Source organism: Malaclemys terrapin, chromosome 20 (assembly GCF_027887155.1).
Source record: "Malaclemys terrapin pileata isolate rMalTer1 chromosome 20, rMalTer1.hap1, whole genome shotgun sequence".
Lineage (NCBI taxonomy): Eukaryota > Metazoa > Chordata > Testudines > Emydidae > Malaclemys > Malaclemys terrapin.
This window is the reverse complement of record NC_071524.1, coordinates 2,412,727-2,425,239: the sequence shown is the minus strand read 5'-3', so window position 1 is coordinate 2,425,239 and position 12,513 is coordinate 2,412,727. Positions and strand designations below refer to the sequence as shown.

Below are 12,513 nucleotides of genomic sequence, written 5' to 3'. Positions count from 1 at the left end.
ACAGTAATACATCAGCTCACCAGCTCTCCCTGCCATAAGCCCCCAGTGCCTCCCGCTCTCTGGCAGCCCTGCCAATCAGCACCTCCCTCTCCCTCCCTGCACCTCCCACCCACCATGATCAACTGTTTTGCAGTGCAAGGGAGGCTCTGGGAGGGAGGAGCGAGGACACGGCAGGCTCAGGGGAAGAGGCAGGGGTCTTGGGGGAAGGGGTGGAGTGGGGTCAGGGTCAGGGCAGGGGGTTGAGCAGTGAGCACCCCCCACCACATTGGAAAGTTTGTGCCTGTAGCTCCATCCCCAGAGTCAGCGCCTGTACAAGGAGCTGCATATTAACCTCTGATCTGGAGCCACAGGCTGGCCACCCCTGAAATTCTACCAAGTCTAATCATTATCATGATACAACTACAAGTGTTAAGAGAAATGTAGCCAATTCTCTTCGCCACATGGTCCATTAAAGGAAGGGGATAAATGGGGGGAAAGGGACACAATTCACAATAGGGGGGAGGGATAGCTCAGTGGTTTGAGCATTGGCCTGCTAAACCCAGGGTTGCGAATTCAATCTTGGAGAGGGCCACTTAGGGATCTGGGCCAAAATCAGTATTTGGTCCTGCTAGTGAAGGCAGGGGGCTGGACTTGATGACCTTTCAAGATCCCTTCTAGTTCTATGAGATAGGTGTATCTCCATATATTTATTTTTGTTATTTAAGGTGTAGATGGGCCCAGTGTTGACATTCCCCTGTCCCCTAGGGCTCTCATGTTTTCAGAGAGGAATTTTTTTGCCCTATTACATGTTTCAGAGCTGCCTTCACCTCCTTGTTCCTCAGGCAGTATATGAGGGGGTTCAGCATGGGTGTGACAACATTGTAGAGCACAGAAGCCAGGGTGTCTACATACAAATTGTGTCCAGAGCTGGGCCGGTTATAATTGAACATGCAGGTGGTGTAGAACAAGGTGACCACGGCCAGGTGGGAGGCGCAGGTGGAGAAGGCCTTCCGCTGGGCCTGGGCAAAGCGGATCTGTAGGACAGCCCTGGTGATGGCCACGTAGGACACCACGATGCAGAGGAAGGGAATGGCGCCAAGCAGCACTGTCACGGCCAGCAGCACCACCTTGTTGAGGGAGGTGTCCGAGCAGGAGAGTTTCAGGAGCTGGGGGACGTCGCAGAACAGATGGGCGATGTGGTGGGAGGCACAGAAAGGCAGGACAGAGGTGAGGCCCGTGTGCAGGGCCGAGTTGAGAAGGCCGCAGGTCCAGGAGGCCACCGCCAGCTGCAGGCAAGTCTTTCTGCTCATGAGGGCGGCATAGCGCAGCGGGTGGCAAATAGCCAGGTAGCGGTCGTAGGCCATGATGGCTAGGAGGATGCACTCGACTCCCACGAAGGTGATGAGGAAGAAGAGCTGGGTAAAGCAGGCCTGGAAGGAAATGGCCTTATCCTCTTCCAGGAGGTTATTCAGCATCTGGGGCAGTGTGACAGAGATGTAGCAGATGTCTAGGAAGGATAAGTTCTGGAGGAGATAGTACATAGGGGTTTGGAGGCCAGAGTCTAGCTGAACAATGATCAGTATCATCCCATTGCCAACCAGAGCTGTGAGGTACACAGCCAGGAGTGCCACAAAGACCAATTTGTGCTGTTCTGGGAAAGTAGAGAAGCCCAGGAGCGTGAAACCCAGCTCAGCTGTCCAATTCCCCATCTCCTGCTCGGGTGCATCTGCAAGGGAAGAGGATGAATTATTAATTTAGTGCATGGCTTCAAGAAGATAAATAGATCTTCCAAAAGCGATGAGTGACTTTGGTGCCCAACTTTTGAGACACCTTTTAAAGGGCTTGAGATTACAGGCCCCCTGCCTGGAGTTGTAGCCCTTTGGCTTCAGCTTTTCTCTGCTCACCTCTCCCCCCCCCCCCGCCCCAGTGGCAGTGGGGCTTTGTCTTTACCCCACACACACCCAGGATGGCAGGGATCGGGCAGACTCAGGCTTCAGTCCCCCCTCCTGGGGTTGTGTAGTAATTTTTTTTTGTCAGATGGGGGACGTGGTGCAATGAAGTTTGAGAACCCCTGACCTAGAGGTTGCCTCCCTGACCATCTTGGCTATACACCAGGAACTTTCTGAATTTTTTTCCGAACCCATTTATTCTTTTGGCCTTCACGACATCCTCTGGCGATGAGTTCCACCTATTGACTGTGCGTAGTGTGAAGAACTACTTCCTTTTGTTTGTTTTAAACCTGCTGCCTATTAATTTCATTGGGTGACCCCGGGTTCTTGTGTTATGTGAAGGGGTAAGTAACATTCTATTCACTATCTCCACACTAGTCATGATTTTATAGACCTCCATCATATGCCCCCTTAGTTGTCTTTTTTCCAAGCTGAACAGTCCAGTCTTTTTAATCTTTCCTCCTATGGAAGCTGTTCCCAACCCCTAATCATTTTCGTTGCCCTTTTCTGTATCTTTCCAAATTCTAATATATCTTTTTAAAATGGGGAAACCAGAACTGCATTCAGTATTCAGGGTCTGGGTGTACCACGGATTTATACAGTGGCATTATGATATTTTCTGTCTTATTATCTATCCCTTTCCTAATGGTTCCTAACATTCCATTCGCTTTCCTGATGGCTGCTACACATTAAGTGGATCTTTTCAGAGAACTCTCCACACCGACTCCACAATTGACTAATAACAGCCAATTTAGATCCCCATCATTTTGTATTTATAGCTGGAATTATGTTTTCCCATGTGCGTTACTTTGCATTTAACAACACTGTACAGGGAAGTACCAGAAAACAATAAGACAATATTGACCAGCGACTTCCAGTCTTAAAGTCTATAAATTAGTTTTAAAATGTGAGTTATTTTGGTGGCTGTTTCTGGGGAGCACTTCCTGGGTGTGAAAGGCAGCCTGGGAGAAAGGACCAAAGGAGCTTTGAAAATTTTGTTTGAAAATCTCAATTGATCGGCCTCTTACAGTTGGTATGCGTACTTCCACCTTTTCATGGTCTCTGTATGTATAAATATCTTCTTGCTGTATGTTCCATTCTATGCATCCGATGAAGTGGGCTGTGGCCCACGAAAGCTTATGCTCGAATAAATTTGTGAGTCTCTAAGGTGCCACAAGTACTCCTGTTCTTTTTGCGGATACAGACTAACACGGCTGCTACTCTGAAACAACCCTTATTCTTCTTCCTGGCATTCCACTTGACGAGTCCTCTCCCTCCAAAGTGCTCTGCTCAATGCCAGATCCTCTATCTGCACCACATGCTAAGATGTATTTCTTTGTGACATCCCACCGCTTTATCACTGGGTGGACCTCTCTGTCTTTCTCCTTCAGGCTTCATCTGTCAGACTCTCTTACCCACATAGTTGCCAGGATGGAACTTTACATGATCAAACCCTCTGAGCCTACACTCCCTAATTTTTCCATTTATTGGCGTTACTTTAAGCATTCCTCACTCACCCATCGCTACGTTCGCATTCCTGTGGAGCAGACCACTTGCTCATTATTCTTCTTTGTGGCCCAAAACTCAACACCGTACATTAAAAATAGACGGAGCACCTTTTTATAGACTTTCCCTTTTAATCTCATTAGTATCTTTCCATTCCATAGTACACCACTTCTCTCTCTCTGCGTTTGAGTCAGGGCTTTACTATTCTAGTTCTAATTTCATCCTCCATCCATTCCCCGTGATACTTGAACCCAGATAATTAACTAGTGGGTAAAATAGGACTAAAGGTATCTCTACACTGCAATCACACATTCCATGATTGCAGTGTGGAAACACCCGTAGGCTCCTAAGTCACTCATATGCTTATACAGATTTTACCCTTGAGCTTAACAACATTGAAATCATCTTGAATAAAGACAGAGCAGTAAAGGAAACTTACCAAAGTGCAACACGCAGTCTTCAGGTGACTTATGATGATTGCTTTCTTCCTCTCTTTCTCTTGATAAAATAATTAAGGGCTGAAGTACCCACTCGTTTGAGAAGGGTTCTGTTTATGAATGGCCGGTTTGGGATCCGAGGGGCCTGATTTTCAGATGTACAGTGCTAGGTATCCACAAATGCGGAGCCTATGGGAGTTTAGATAATATCATAATGGGTGGTATAGAAAATCCTAAAATGGGGACCGAGGGAATGGGGCTGGGGTGTGGAGATAGATAGATAGATAGATAGATAGATAGATAGATTTACCAGTAACTCTCACAGTGTTGACAAAATGCCTATTTCCAGACAGTTTGCACAAAATAATCTGCAGTGTACAAAAGAAAACACATCTGCGCAGGACTGATTCTAATTTTGTTACATATCTAAAGTTCTTGTAAACGATGAGCTCTTTGCAACGGCTTAGGGAGCAGGATATAAACACACTGGGCACCACTGGGGTTGAATCACACAGGGCTCATTATGTTCGCAAACAAAAAACAAATGTGAGGAAAGAATTATGTTCTTTGATTGAACCCAGAGTGCCACGAGTCCCTGGTTGTGGCACAGACGGGTGCACCAGAGGCCAGAAACATTTTGATCATTATTTCAGTGTGTCTGAAAGTAACACAAATCCCAGTCAATTAAGTTGTTTGGCATTAAATTAAGTTTCTTGCCACTACAGTTGGTCAAAAAAAAAAAAACCCCAACCCTGATGAAACAGTTTTCCAAACGAAAATGATGCTTTGTCAAAATTGAACTATTTGCTGGGATTAGGGTGACCAGATGTTCCAATTTTATAGGGACAGTCCCGATTTTGGGGTCTTTTTCTTATATAGGCTTCTATTACCCCCCATTCCCTGTCCCGATTTTTCACATTTGCTGTCTGGTCACCCTAGCTGGGATTTTGACAATATTTTGGACAGAAAACTTTTGAAACAATTCAAAAGCGAAGTGGAGGATTTCCCTTTGACTTTCTCATTCGGTTTCATTTTGACTTTTCCATATTAATATAATACTATATTAATAAAATTACACTTTCAACACTATCAACATGAAGCATTTGAATAGGGTCATTTCCATGTTTCCAAATCAATTTTTTTCAGAATTTCCAGTTCGTGAACATTTCCAAATTTTGACTCTTCATCCTAATTTGTGATGAAAATATATTTTGAGATGCTGGAATTTCCCCTGGGATGGAAATTCCCTTTTCCAGGTCTCTGTGCTTGCCATACCTGGTATTTCCAGATTCAACAGAGGAACTTAAATGAACTCGTTGAGAACCCCACCACTTAGCAGGCATTATTGTGTCCCTCTTTAGGATAGATGGAGTCACACTGAAAGTTACATATTATCCTAGAGAAGAGCTGAGTGAATACTTGACTTTTTTTTTTTTCAGTTCAGCAAAACTGGTTAAAAAATTTGGTTTGGGTTGAATAAAATATTTAGTTTTTGAGCATACCTAAACACACACACACCTAAACACACACATGCATACACTCATACACACTCATGCATACACACACACACACACACACACATGCTGCACATACAGGCACATTTACCCTCCCCCCCCCCCCCAAATTTTCATGATTTTAATTTTTTTTCCCCGTTCCACAGCAGGGTACACCAACGACCTTCCAATGTCTTTTGTGAAAACGTGTGTCCCACCCTAAAACAGCTGAAAGCACAGTAGTTGGGGAACTCATCTAGCAAGCGGCAGACCCGGTGTATCCTATGGGGTCAGACTATAGGAATAAGTATTTAGTATTTAATAAAATTAGGGATCAGGAAGTAATGCAAGAAGACCAAACCTAAAAGACATTAGCTTAAGAATGTAGCATAAATTCGGCCTATTAAATTAGCAGAGGTAAAGTGACCAGCAGCAACCCAAAGACATAAAATGGCATATAGTATAGTTTCTCAATGACATAATTTTGCAGAGATTGTGCATAAAATGCTGAATGGTAATCACAGGAATGAAGCTGATATCAGTTTGAGTACATAAGAACAGCCATACTGGGTCAGACCAAAGTCCATCTAGCCTAGTATCCTTTCTTCCGACAGTGGTCAATGCCAGGTGCCCCAGAGGGAATGAACAGAACAGGTAATCATCAAGTGATCCATCCCCTGTCACCCATCCCCAGCTTCTGGCAAACAGAGGCTAGGGACACCATCGCTGACCATCCTGGCTAATAGCCATTGATGGATCTATCCTCCATGAATTTATCTAGGGTTTTTTTAACCCTGTTATAGTTTGGCCTTCACAACATCCTCTGGCAAGGAGTTCCATAGGTTAACTGAGCATTGTTTGAAAAAATACTTCTTGTTGTTTGTTTTAAACCTGCTGCCTATTAATTTCATTTGGTGGCCCCTAGTTCTTGTGTTATGAGAAGGAGTAAATAACATTTCCTTATTTACTTTCTCCACACCAGTCATGATTTTATAGACCCCTATCGTATCTCCCCTTAGTCGTCTCTTTTCTTAACTGAAAAGTCCCAGTCTTATTCATCCCTCCTCTTACAGCAGCCCCTAATCATTTTTGTTGCCCTTTTCTGAACCTTTTCCAATTCCAATGTATCTTTTTTGAGATGAGGACGACCACACCTGCACGCAGTATTCAAGATGTGGGCGCACCATGGATTTATATAAAGGCATATGTTATTTTCTGTCTTATTATCTATCCCTTTCTTATTGATTCTCAACATTCTGATGGCTTTTTTGACTGCCGCTGCACACTGAGTGGATGTTTTCAGAGAACTATCCACAATGACTCCAAGATCTCTTTCTTGAGTGGGAACAGCTAATTTAGATCCCTTCATTTTGTATGTAGAGTTGGGATTATGTTTTCCAATGTGCAGTGCTTTGCATTTATTAACATTGAATTTCATCCGCCATTTTGTTGCCCAGTCACCCAGTTTTGAGAGATCCGTTTGTAGCTCTTTGCAGTCTGCCTGGGACTTAACTATCTTGAGTAGTTTTATATCATCTGTAAATTTTGCCACCACACGGTTTACCCCTTTCCCCAGATCATTTATAAGTTTAGGATAGGGCCATTAGCACACACTTTAACCACAGAATTGCTGTGGGAACTAAGTGACATATATGCTAATGAGCTTGAGATAATTAATATACTAACCTATAAAGAGATCCTATTTTGCATACAGCCTTTTAAAAATAGATACCTCTTGTGCTTCACCGTAGGTTAACACTGTGAATACCAATAAAGTGTTTGGAACATGCAGGTGCCACCGAGTAGCCAGTCGATTGCAATGCACTCAGAGTTATGGGGAAAACTGCGCTGGTGAGTGGGGGGGGGGTGGGTCTCGCGTCCCAGGTCCCCCAGCTGAATGCCTCGGGATGGGATACGGCGGGGACTATTTCTACCATGTGCGTGGTGGCCTGTGCTGGCGCTCAGTTGTCTCGGAAGCGGCTCACGGGGCTGCTTGGGTGACATGTGACAGATCCATGGTGGGAAGCAGGTGAGAGAGCAGGAGGTGGAGATCTGCAAGCCATGAAAGCAAGTGAAGCTCGGCAGGAGGAAGATGTCTGGTCTCCCACTGAGCCCCAGCATCATCCCCGGGTGCCTCTGGGAACTTTCAGTGCTCTGGGTTCATCACCCGGCCTTGGGCTGCAGCAGTCCTAAGAGGGAGGGCGCCCTGGAGCAGCTCCTTCCCAACTCGGGGCAGCAGGAGTAGGAAGGAGACTATTCCTGCCTTGTAAAGCAGTGGTGGAGACCGGAGTCCCGGGGGGCTGGAGTGCCAGAGGAGCTGTAGGAAGGGGGCAGTCCCCGTGGGGTGCCTTTGCAGCCACTACTGTGCCATGCATGTGTCTGTGCAAACTTTGCCCTATGTGCTGGGAGCTCATGGTAGGGCCGGGGGCTGGCCATGCACAATATGCCCCTTCCAGCACCGCTGGTAGTACTGCACAGCTCACTGAGTGGCTGGTTGGGGCTCGCTTGGGAGCCAGACAGGGGTGAAAGTACAGGACTTACCAGTACTGTCAGAGTCCTGAGGGGGGGCGTGGCCTCATCCGGAAAAGGTGTGGCATCAACCGGAAGAGGCGGAACCTCTCGGGATTTAAAGGCCCTGGGCCACCGGCTGTGGCTGGGAACCCCAGAGCCTTTAGATCAACCCAGGGCTCCCAGCTGCAGAGGTGGCTGGGAGCCCCCGGGGTTCACAGACAAATTAAAGGGCCCGGGGCTCCGGCCGCCGCAGAGTTCTGGGCCCTTTAAATCCCCACCGCAGCTCCATCTGGGATTTAAAGGGCTTGGGGATCCCGCAGCTGCGGGAAGCCCTGAGCCTTGCCGGGCTAGGGCCGGGATTTAAAGGGCCCGGAGCTCCCGTGGCTGCGGGGAGCCCCAAGCCCTTTAAATCCTGGCCCCAGCCCTGCCGCCGGAGCTGCAGACAGGATTTAAAGGGCTTGGGGCTCTCCGCAGCGGCGGGGAGCTCCGAGCCCTTTTAATCCTGGCCGCGGAAGCCAGTGCGATCTGGCACGGCATTCTGGCTCTTGCCAGTACACCGTACCATACCGGACCGGCTTACTTTCACCTCTGGAGCCAGGGGTTGGGCATGCCGTGTTCAGCCTTTCCCAAGAACTTAGCAGAATTGGGCAGCTGGGCACAGAGCCCCACAGAGCACTGGAGGTGGTAGCGGGAAGAGACAGAGGCCCTGGAATTGCGTTCCGCAAGGGGGCTGGAGCCAGCAAAGAAAGCCAAGTAATGGGTGAGGAAGTAAATGGCGGGGGGAGGCTACAGAGAGTGTGGGATCCATAACAGGGCTAAGGCTGTGTGTGCCAGGCAGTGGGTGGGCAGGGGTGGCATGTTTGTAGAAATTTTGGTGGTGCCCAGAACCTACCCCTGCCCACCCCCCGACCTGCCCAAGGCTCTGGGAGGGAGTTTGGGTGAGGGAGGAGGTCTGGGGTTCAGGCCCTAGGCTGGGGCAGGGGATTGGGGTGCAGGCTTTGGGAGGGAGTTTGGGGGTGGGAGGGGTGCAGAGGGATGGGGTGCAGGGGTGAGGGTTGTGGCTGCAGATGAGGGGTTTGGAGTGTGGGAGGGGCTCAAGGCGAGAGTAGGAGTGTAGGGGGTGAGGGCTCTATCTGGGGCTGGCAATGGGGGGGTTGGGGTGTGGGAGGGGCCCAGGGTGAGAGTAGGAGTGTGGGGGGTGAGGGCTCTGGCTGGGACTGGGGATAAGGTGTTTGGGGTGCTGGAGGGGCTCAGGGCTCGGGCAGAGGGTTGAGGGTGTGGTGGGGTGTGAAAGCTCTGACTGGGGATGTGGGTTCTGGGGTGGGGCAGGGCTGGGGATGAGTTTGGGGTACAGGCAGGCTGCTCTAGCCTTTTTGCCGCCCCAAGCACGGCAGGCAGGCTGCCTTTGGCGGCATGTCTGCGGGAGGTCCGCCGGTCCCGCGGATTCGGCATATCCGCCACTGAATGCCGCCGAATCCGTGGGACCGGCGGACCTCCCACAGGCACGCCACCGAAGGAAGCCTGACTGCCGCCCTCGCAGGGACCGGCAGGGCACCCCCCGCGGCTTGCCGCCCCAGACGCGCGCTTGGAGCGCTGGTGCCTGGAGCCACCACTGCCTGGAGACCGAGCGGAGAGTGCAGTGGTTTAAGATAAGGTTGTTTGGAATTTCCCTGTGGAGGTTGCTAATCATTCAACACTGGGGTACAGGTGCAGTTTTTTATCCTGCCTTAGGGTAAGACTACGGCAGTTCACAACCATCAGTGAGTTTAAACATATAGTCAATGGAAAAGGGGGGAAAAAAGAGAGAAAACACACTAGAGAAATGAAACACAGGAATGAGAGTCCTCATTTTGTGCTGTGCAGAGAAAAAGCTGTGGTTTTTCACTTGACCTTTGCCTCAACAGGGGAGCACTTACTCTTGTCAATATTCCAGCCAGTGCTCCCATTGGGGTGGTAGGTCAGTGATGGTCCATTGCGATTCTGTGGGTTCCTCTTCTGACCATTGGGAAATGTTCTCAGAAATCAGGGACTCTCTTGGAGGTTTGAAGTATCTGATGGATAGGACCCTATAGGGACTCCACTGTAGGACCAACGCCCAGACAGAACAGCACTGATTTAGCTCATGCAGAGAGTGCCAGCTGTGTCTGGAGACTGGTCCTGGGAATTTGGCAGGGAAATTTTGGCTGCCAGCCAGGCACTTCTAGGTTAATGTTCTTCTAGAAAAAGAAAGCAATGCAAACCAAAAGAGGGGTTCACCATGGACACCCAGCAATGTGCTTCTTCTCTCAAGAAACCACATCCAAACCAGGCAGCACCCTCAGACAGAACGACTGGCACGTGCAGTGGTTTAGATATGGTAGGAATTTCCCCAGTGGAGGTTGCGAATCATTCAACACTGGGGTGCAGGTGCAGGTCTTTTTCCTGTCTTAGGGTAAGACTACATGCAGTTTACAATGATCATTCAATTTAAACATAAGAGTCAATGAAAAAGGGAAAACGAAGAGAAAACACTCGAGAGAGATAGGAAATGAGAGTCTTCGTTTTGTGCTATGTGAAGACAGCGCTGTATTTATTCATTTAACATAGGCCTCAACAGGGGAGAACTTTCCTTTCTCAATATTCCAGCAAAGTGCTCCCGTTGGGGTGGATGGTTTGGATTTGATTGTTCACCAGTAGGAAATATTTCTCAGAAACCAGAGATTCTCATGTAGGTTGGAGCAATGTGAGGGGTGGAATCCCAGAAGGAGTCAACTCCAGAAAGAACGTCCAAACACATAGGCACTTTTTTATAGAGTTACTCAGAAAGCACCATCTGTGCTTGGCTATTCTTCCTGGGAATGTCTGGGGGAAATGGTGGGAGCTGGAGAGCCCCTGCCTGGGAAATCTTCCTCTAGAGAAAAAGAGCATTAGTCTGTGCATAAAAACAGAAACCAACAAATTGGAGTTCTGCCTTGAAATCCAGCAATGTGCTTGTTCTCAAGAAACCAGATCTAAACCAGGCAGCACTATCCCACAGAAAGACCAGAGAGTGCAGTGGTTTAGATATGATTGGTGGGAATTTCTCAGTGCAGGTTGCTGATCATTCTATGCTGGAGTTCAGGTGCAGTTCTTCAACGGGTCTTTGGATAAGACTAACTGCAATTCACAATGGTCACTGAATTTAAACAAAGTCGATGGCAAAGGGAACAGTGAGAAAAAATGAGAGTCACTGTTTTGTACTGTGCAGAGACAATGTATTTTTTTCACTTAACCAATGCCTCAACAGGAGAGCACTTACCCCTGTCAATATTCCAGCAAGTGCTCCCATTGGGGTGCAAAGTCAGCCAATCTCCATTGCAGTTCCGTGGATTCTGACGATTGGGAAATGTTCATAGAAATAAGGGACTCTCCCGGAGGTTTGAGGAATCCATTTCATAAGATCCTGTAAGGACTCCACAGCCCAAACAATGCCCAAACAGAGCAGCATTTTCTTCTGTAGCTCTCCAGAGAGTGCCAGCTGTGTTTGGATATTGTTCCTGGGAATTTGAGGGAAATGGTGGTTGCCAGCCAGACACATCCTGGTGAAGATTTCTCTAGGAAAAGACAACATTAGCCTGTGCAAAACAAAAGGAGGAGTTGTCCATGGACACCCAGCAATGTGCTTGTGTTTCACAAAAACCACATCCAAACCAGGCAGCACTGTCCTGCAGAGCGAGCAGAGAGTGCTGTGGTGATGACATGGTTTTTCACTAGGATTTCCTATTTTGAGGTTGCTCCACATGCAGCACTGGAGGCCAGGTGAGTTCTTTCTCGTATTTTTGAGTAAGACAGCCTGCAGTTCACAATGATCATTGCATTTAAAGAATTAATGATTGGAGAAGAGGATATTGAGAGCGAGACAGAGCCTGAAAGTTAGTTTTGTGGATTTGCGCTGGGCGGTGGGGGGAGAAGGGAGAACACGCTGTACTTTTTCACTTGACTTATGCCTCAACAGGGGAGCACTAACCTTTCTCAATATTCCAGCAAGTGCTCCTGTTGGGGCGGTAGGGCAGTGATGGTCCATTCGGATGGATTGGATTTGACTTCTCCTGGAGGCTGGAGGAAGGTGAGGGGTGGAAACCCATAAGGAGTCTCTAAGGGTAAGAGTACCTGCAGTTCCCAATGATCATTGAACTTAAACTGTTGATGGAAAAGGAATACAGTGAGGGGAGAGTTGAGAGAGAGGAAACGTATGAGTGAGAGTCACTATTGTGCTGTGCGGAGAAAATGCTGCGTTTTATCACATGACCTAGGCCTCAACAGGGGAGCACTTACTCTTGTAAATATTCCAGCCACTGATCCTGTTGGGGTGCAAAGTCAATGAAACTCCATTGACATTCTGTGGTTCCTCTTCTGACTATAGGGAAACAGTCTGAAATCAGGGACTCTCTTGGAGGTTTGAAGCATCTGACGGACTGCACCGCAGAAACAGTGCCCAGACAGCTTCATTTTCTTCTATAGCTCTTCAGAGAGTGCCAGATGTGTTTGGATACTGTTCCTGGGATTTTTCCAAGTCAATGTACTTCTAGAACAAGAAAGCAATGCACAGCAAAGGAGGGGTTCACCATGGACACCCAGCAATGTGCTTGTTCCCTCAAGAAACCAGATCTAAACAAAGCA

General features: G+C 48.0%; 1 protein-coding gene across 1 annotated transcript in view; it reads right to left on the bottom strand.

Annotated features, from left to right (window-relative positions):
• Positions 1-749: 749 nt before the first annotated feature.
• Positions 750-12,513, bottom strand: part of LOC128826327 (olfactory receptor 5V1-like) — a 29,778-nt gene continuing 18,014 nt past the window's right edge. The window contains exon 3 of the mRNA XM_054009575.1: positions 750-1,705. Within this exon, the coding sequence (XP_053865550.1) occupies positions 750-1,705 (956 nt within the window). The remainder of the gene's footprint in view (positions 1,706-12,513) is intronic.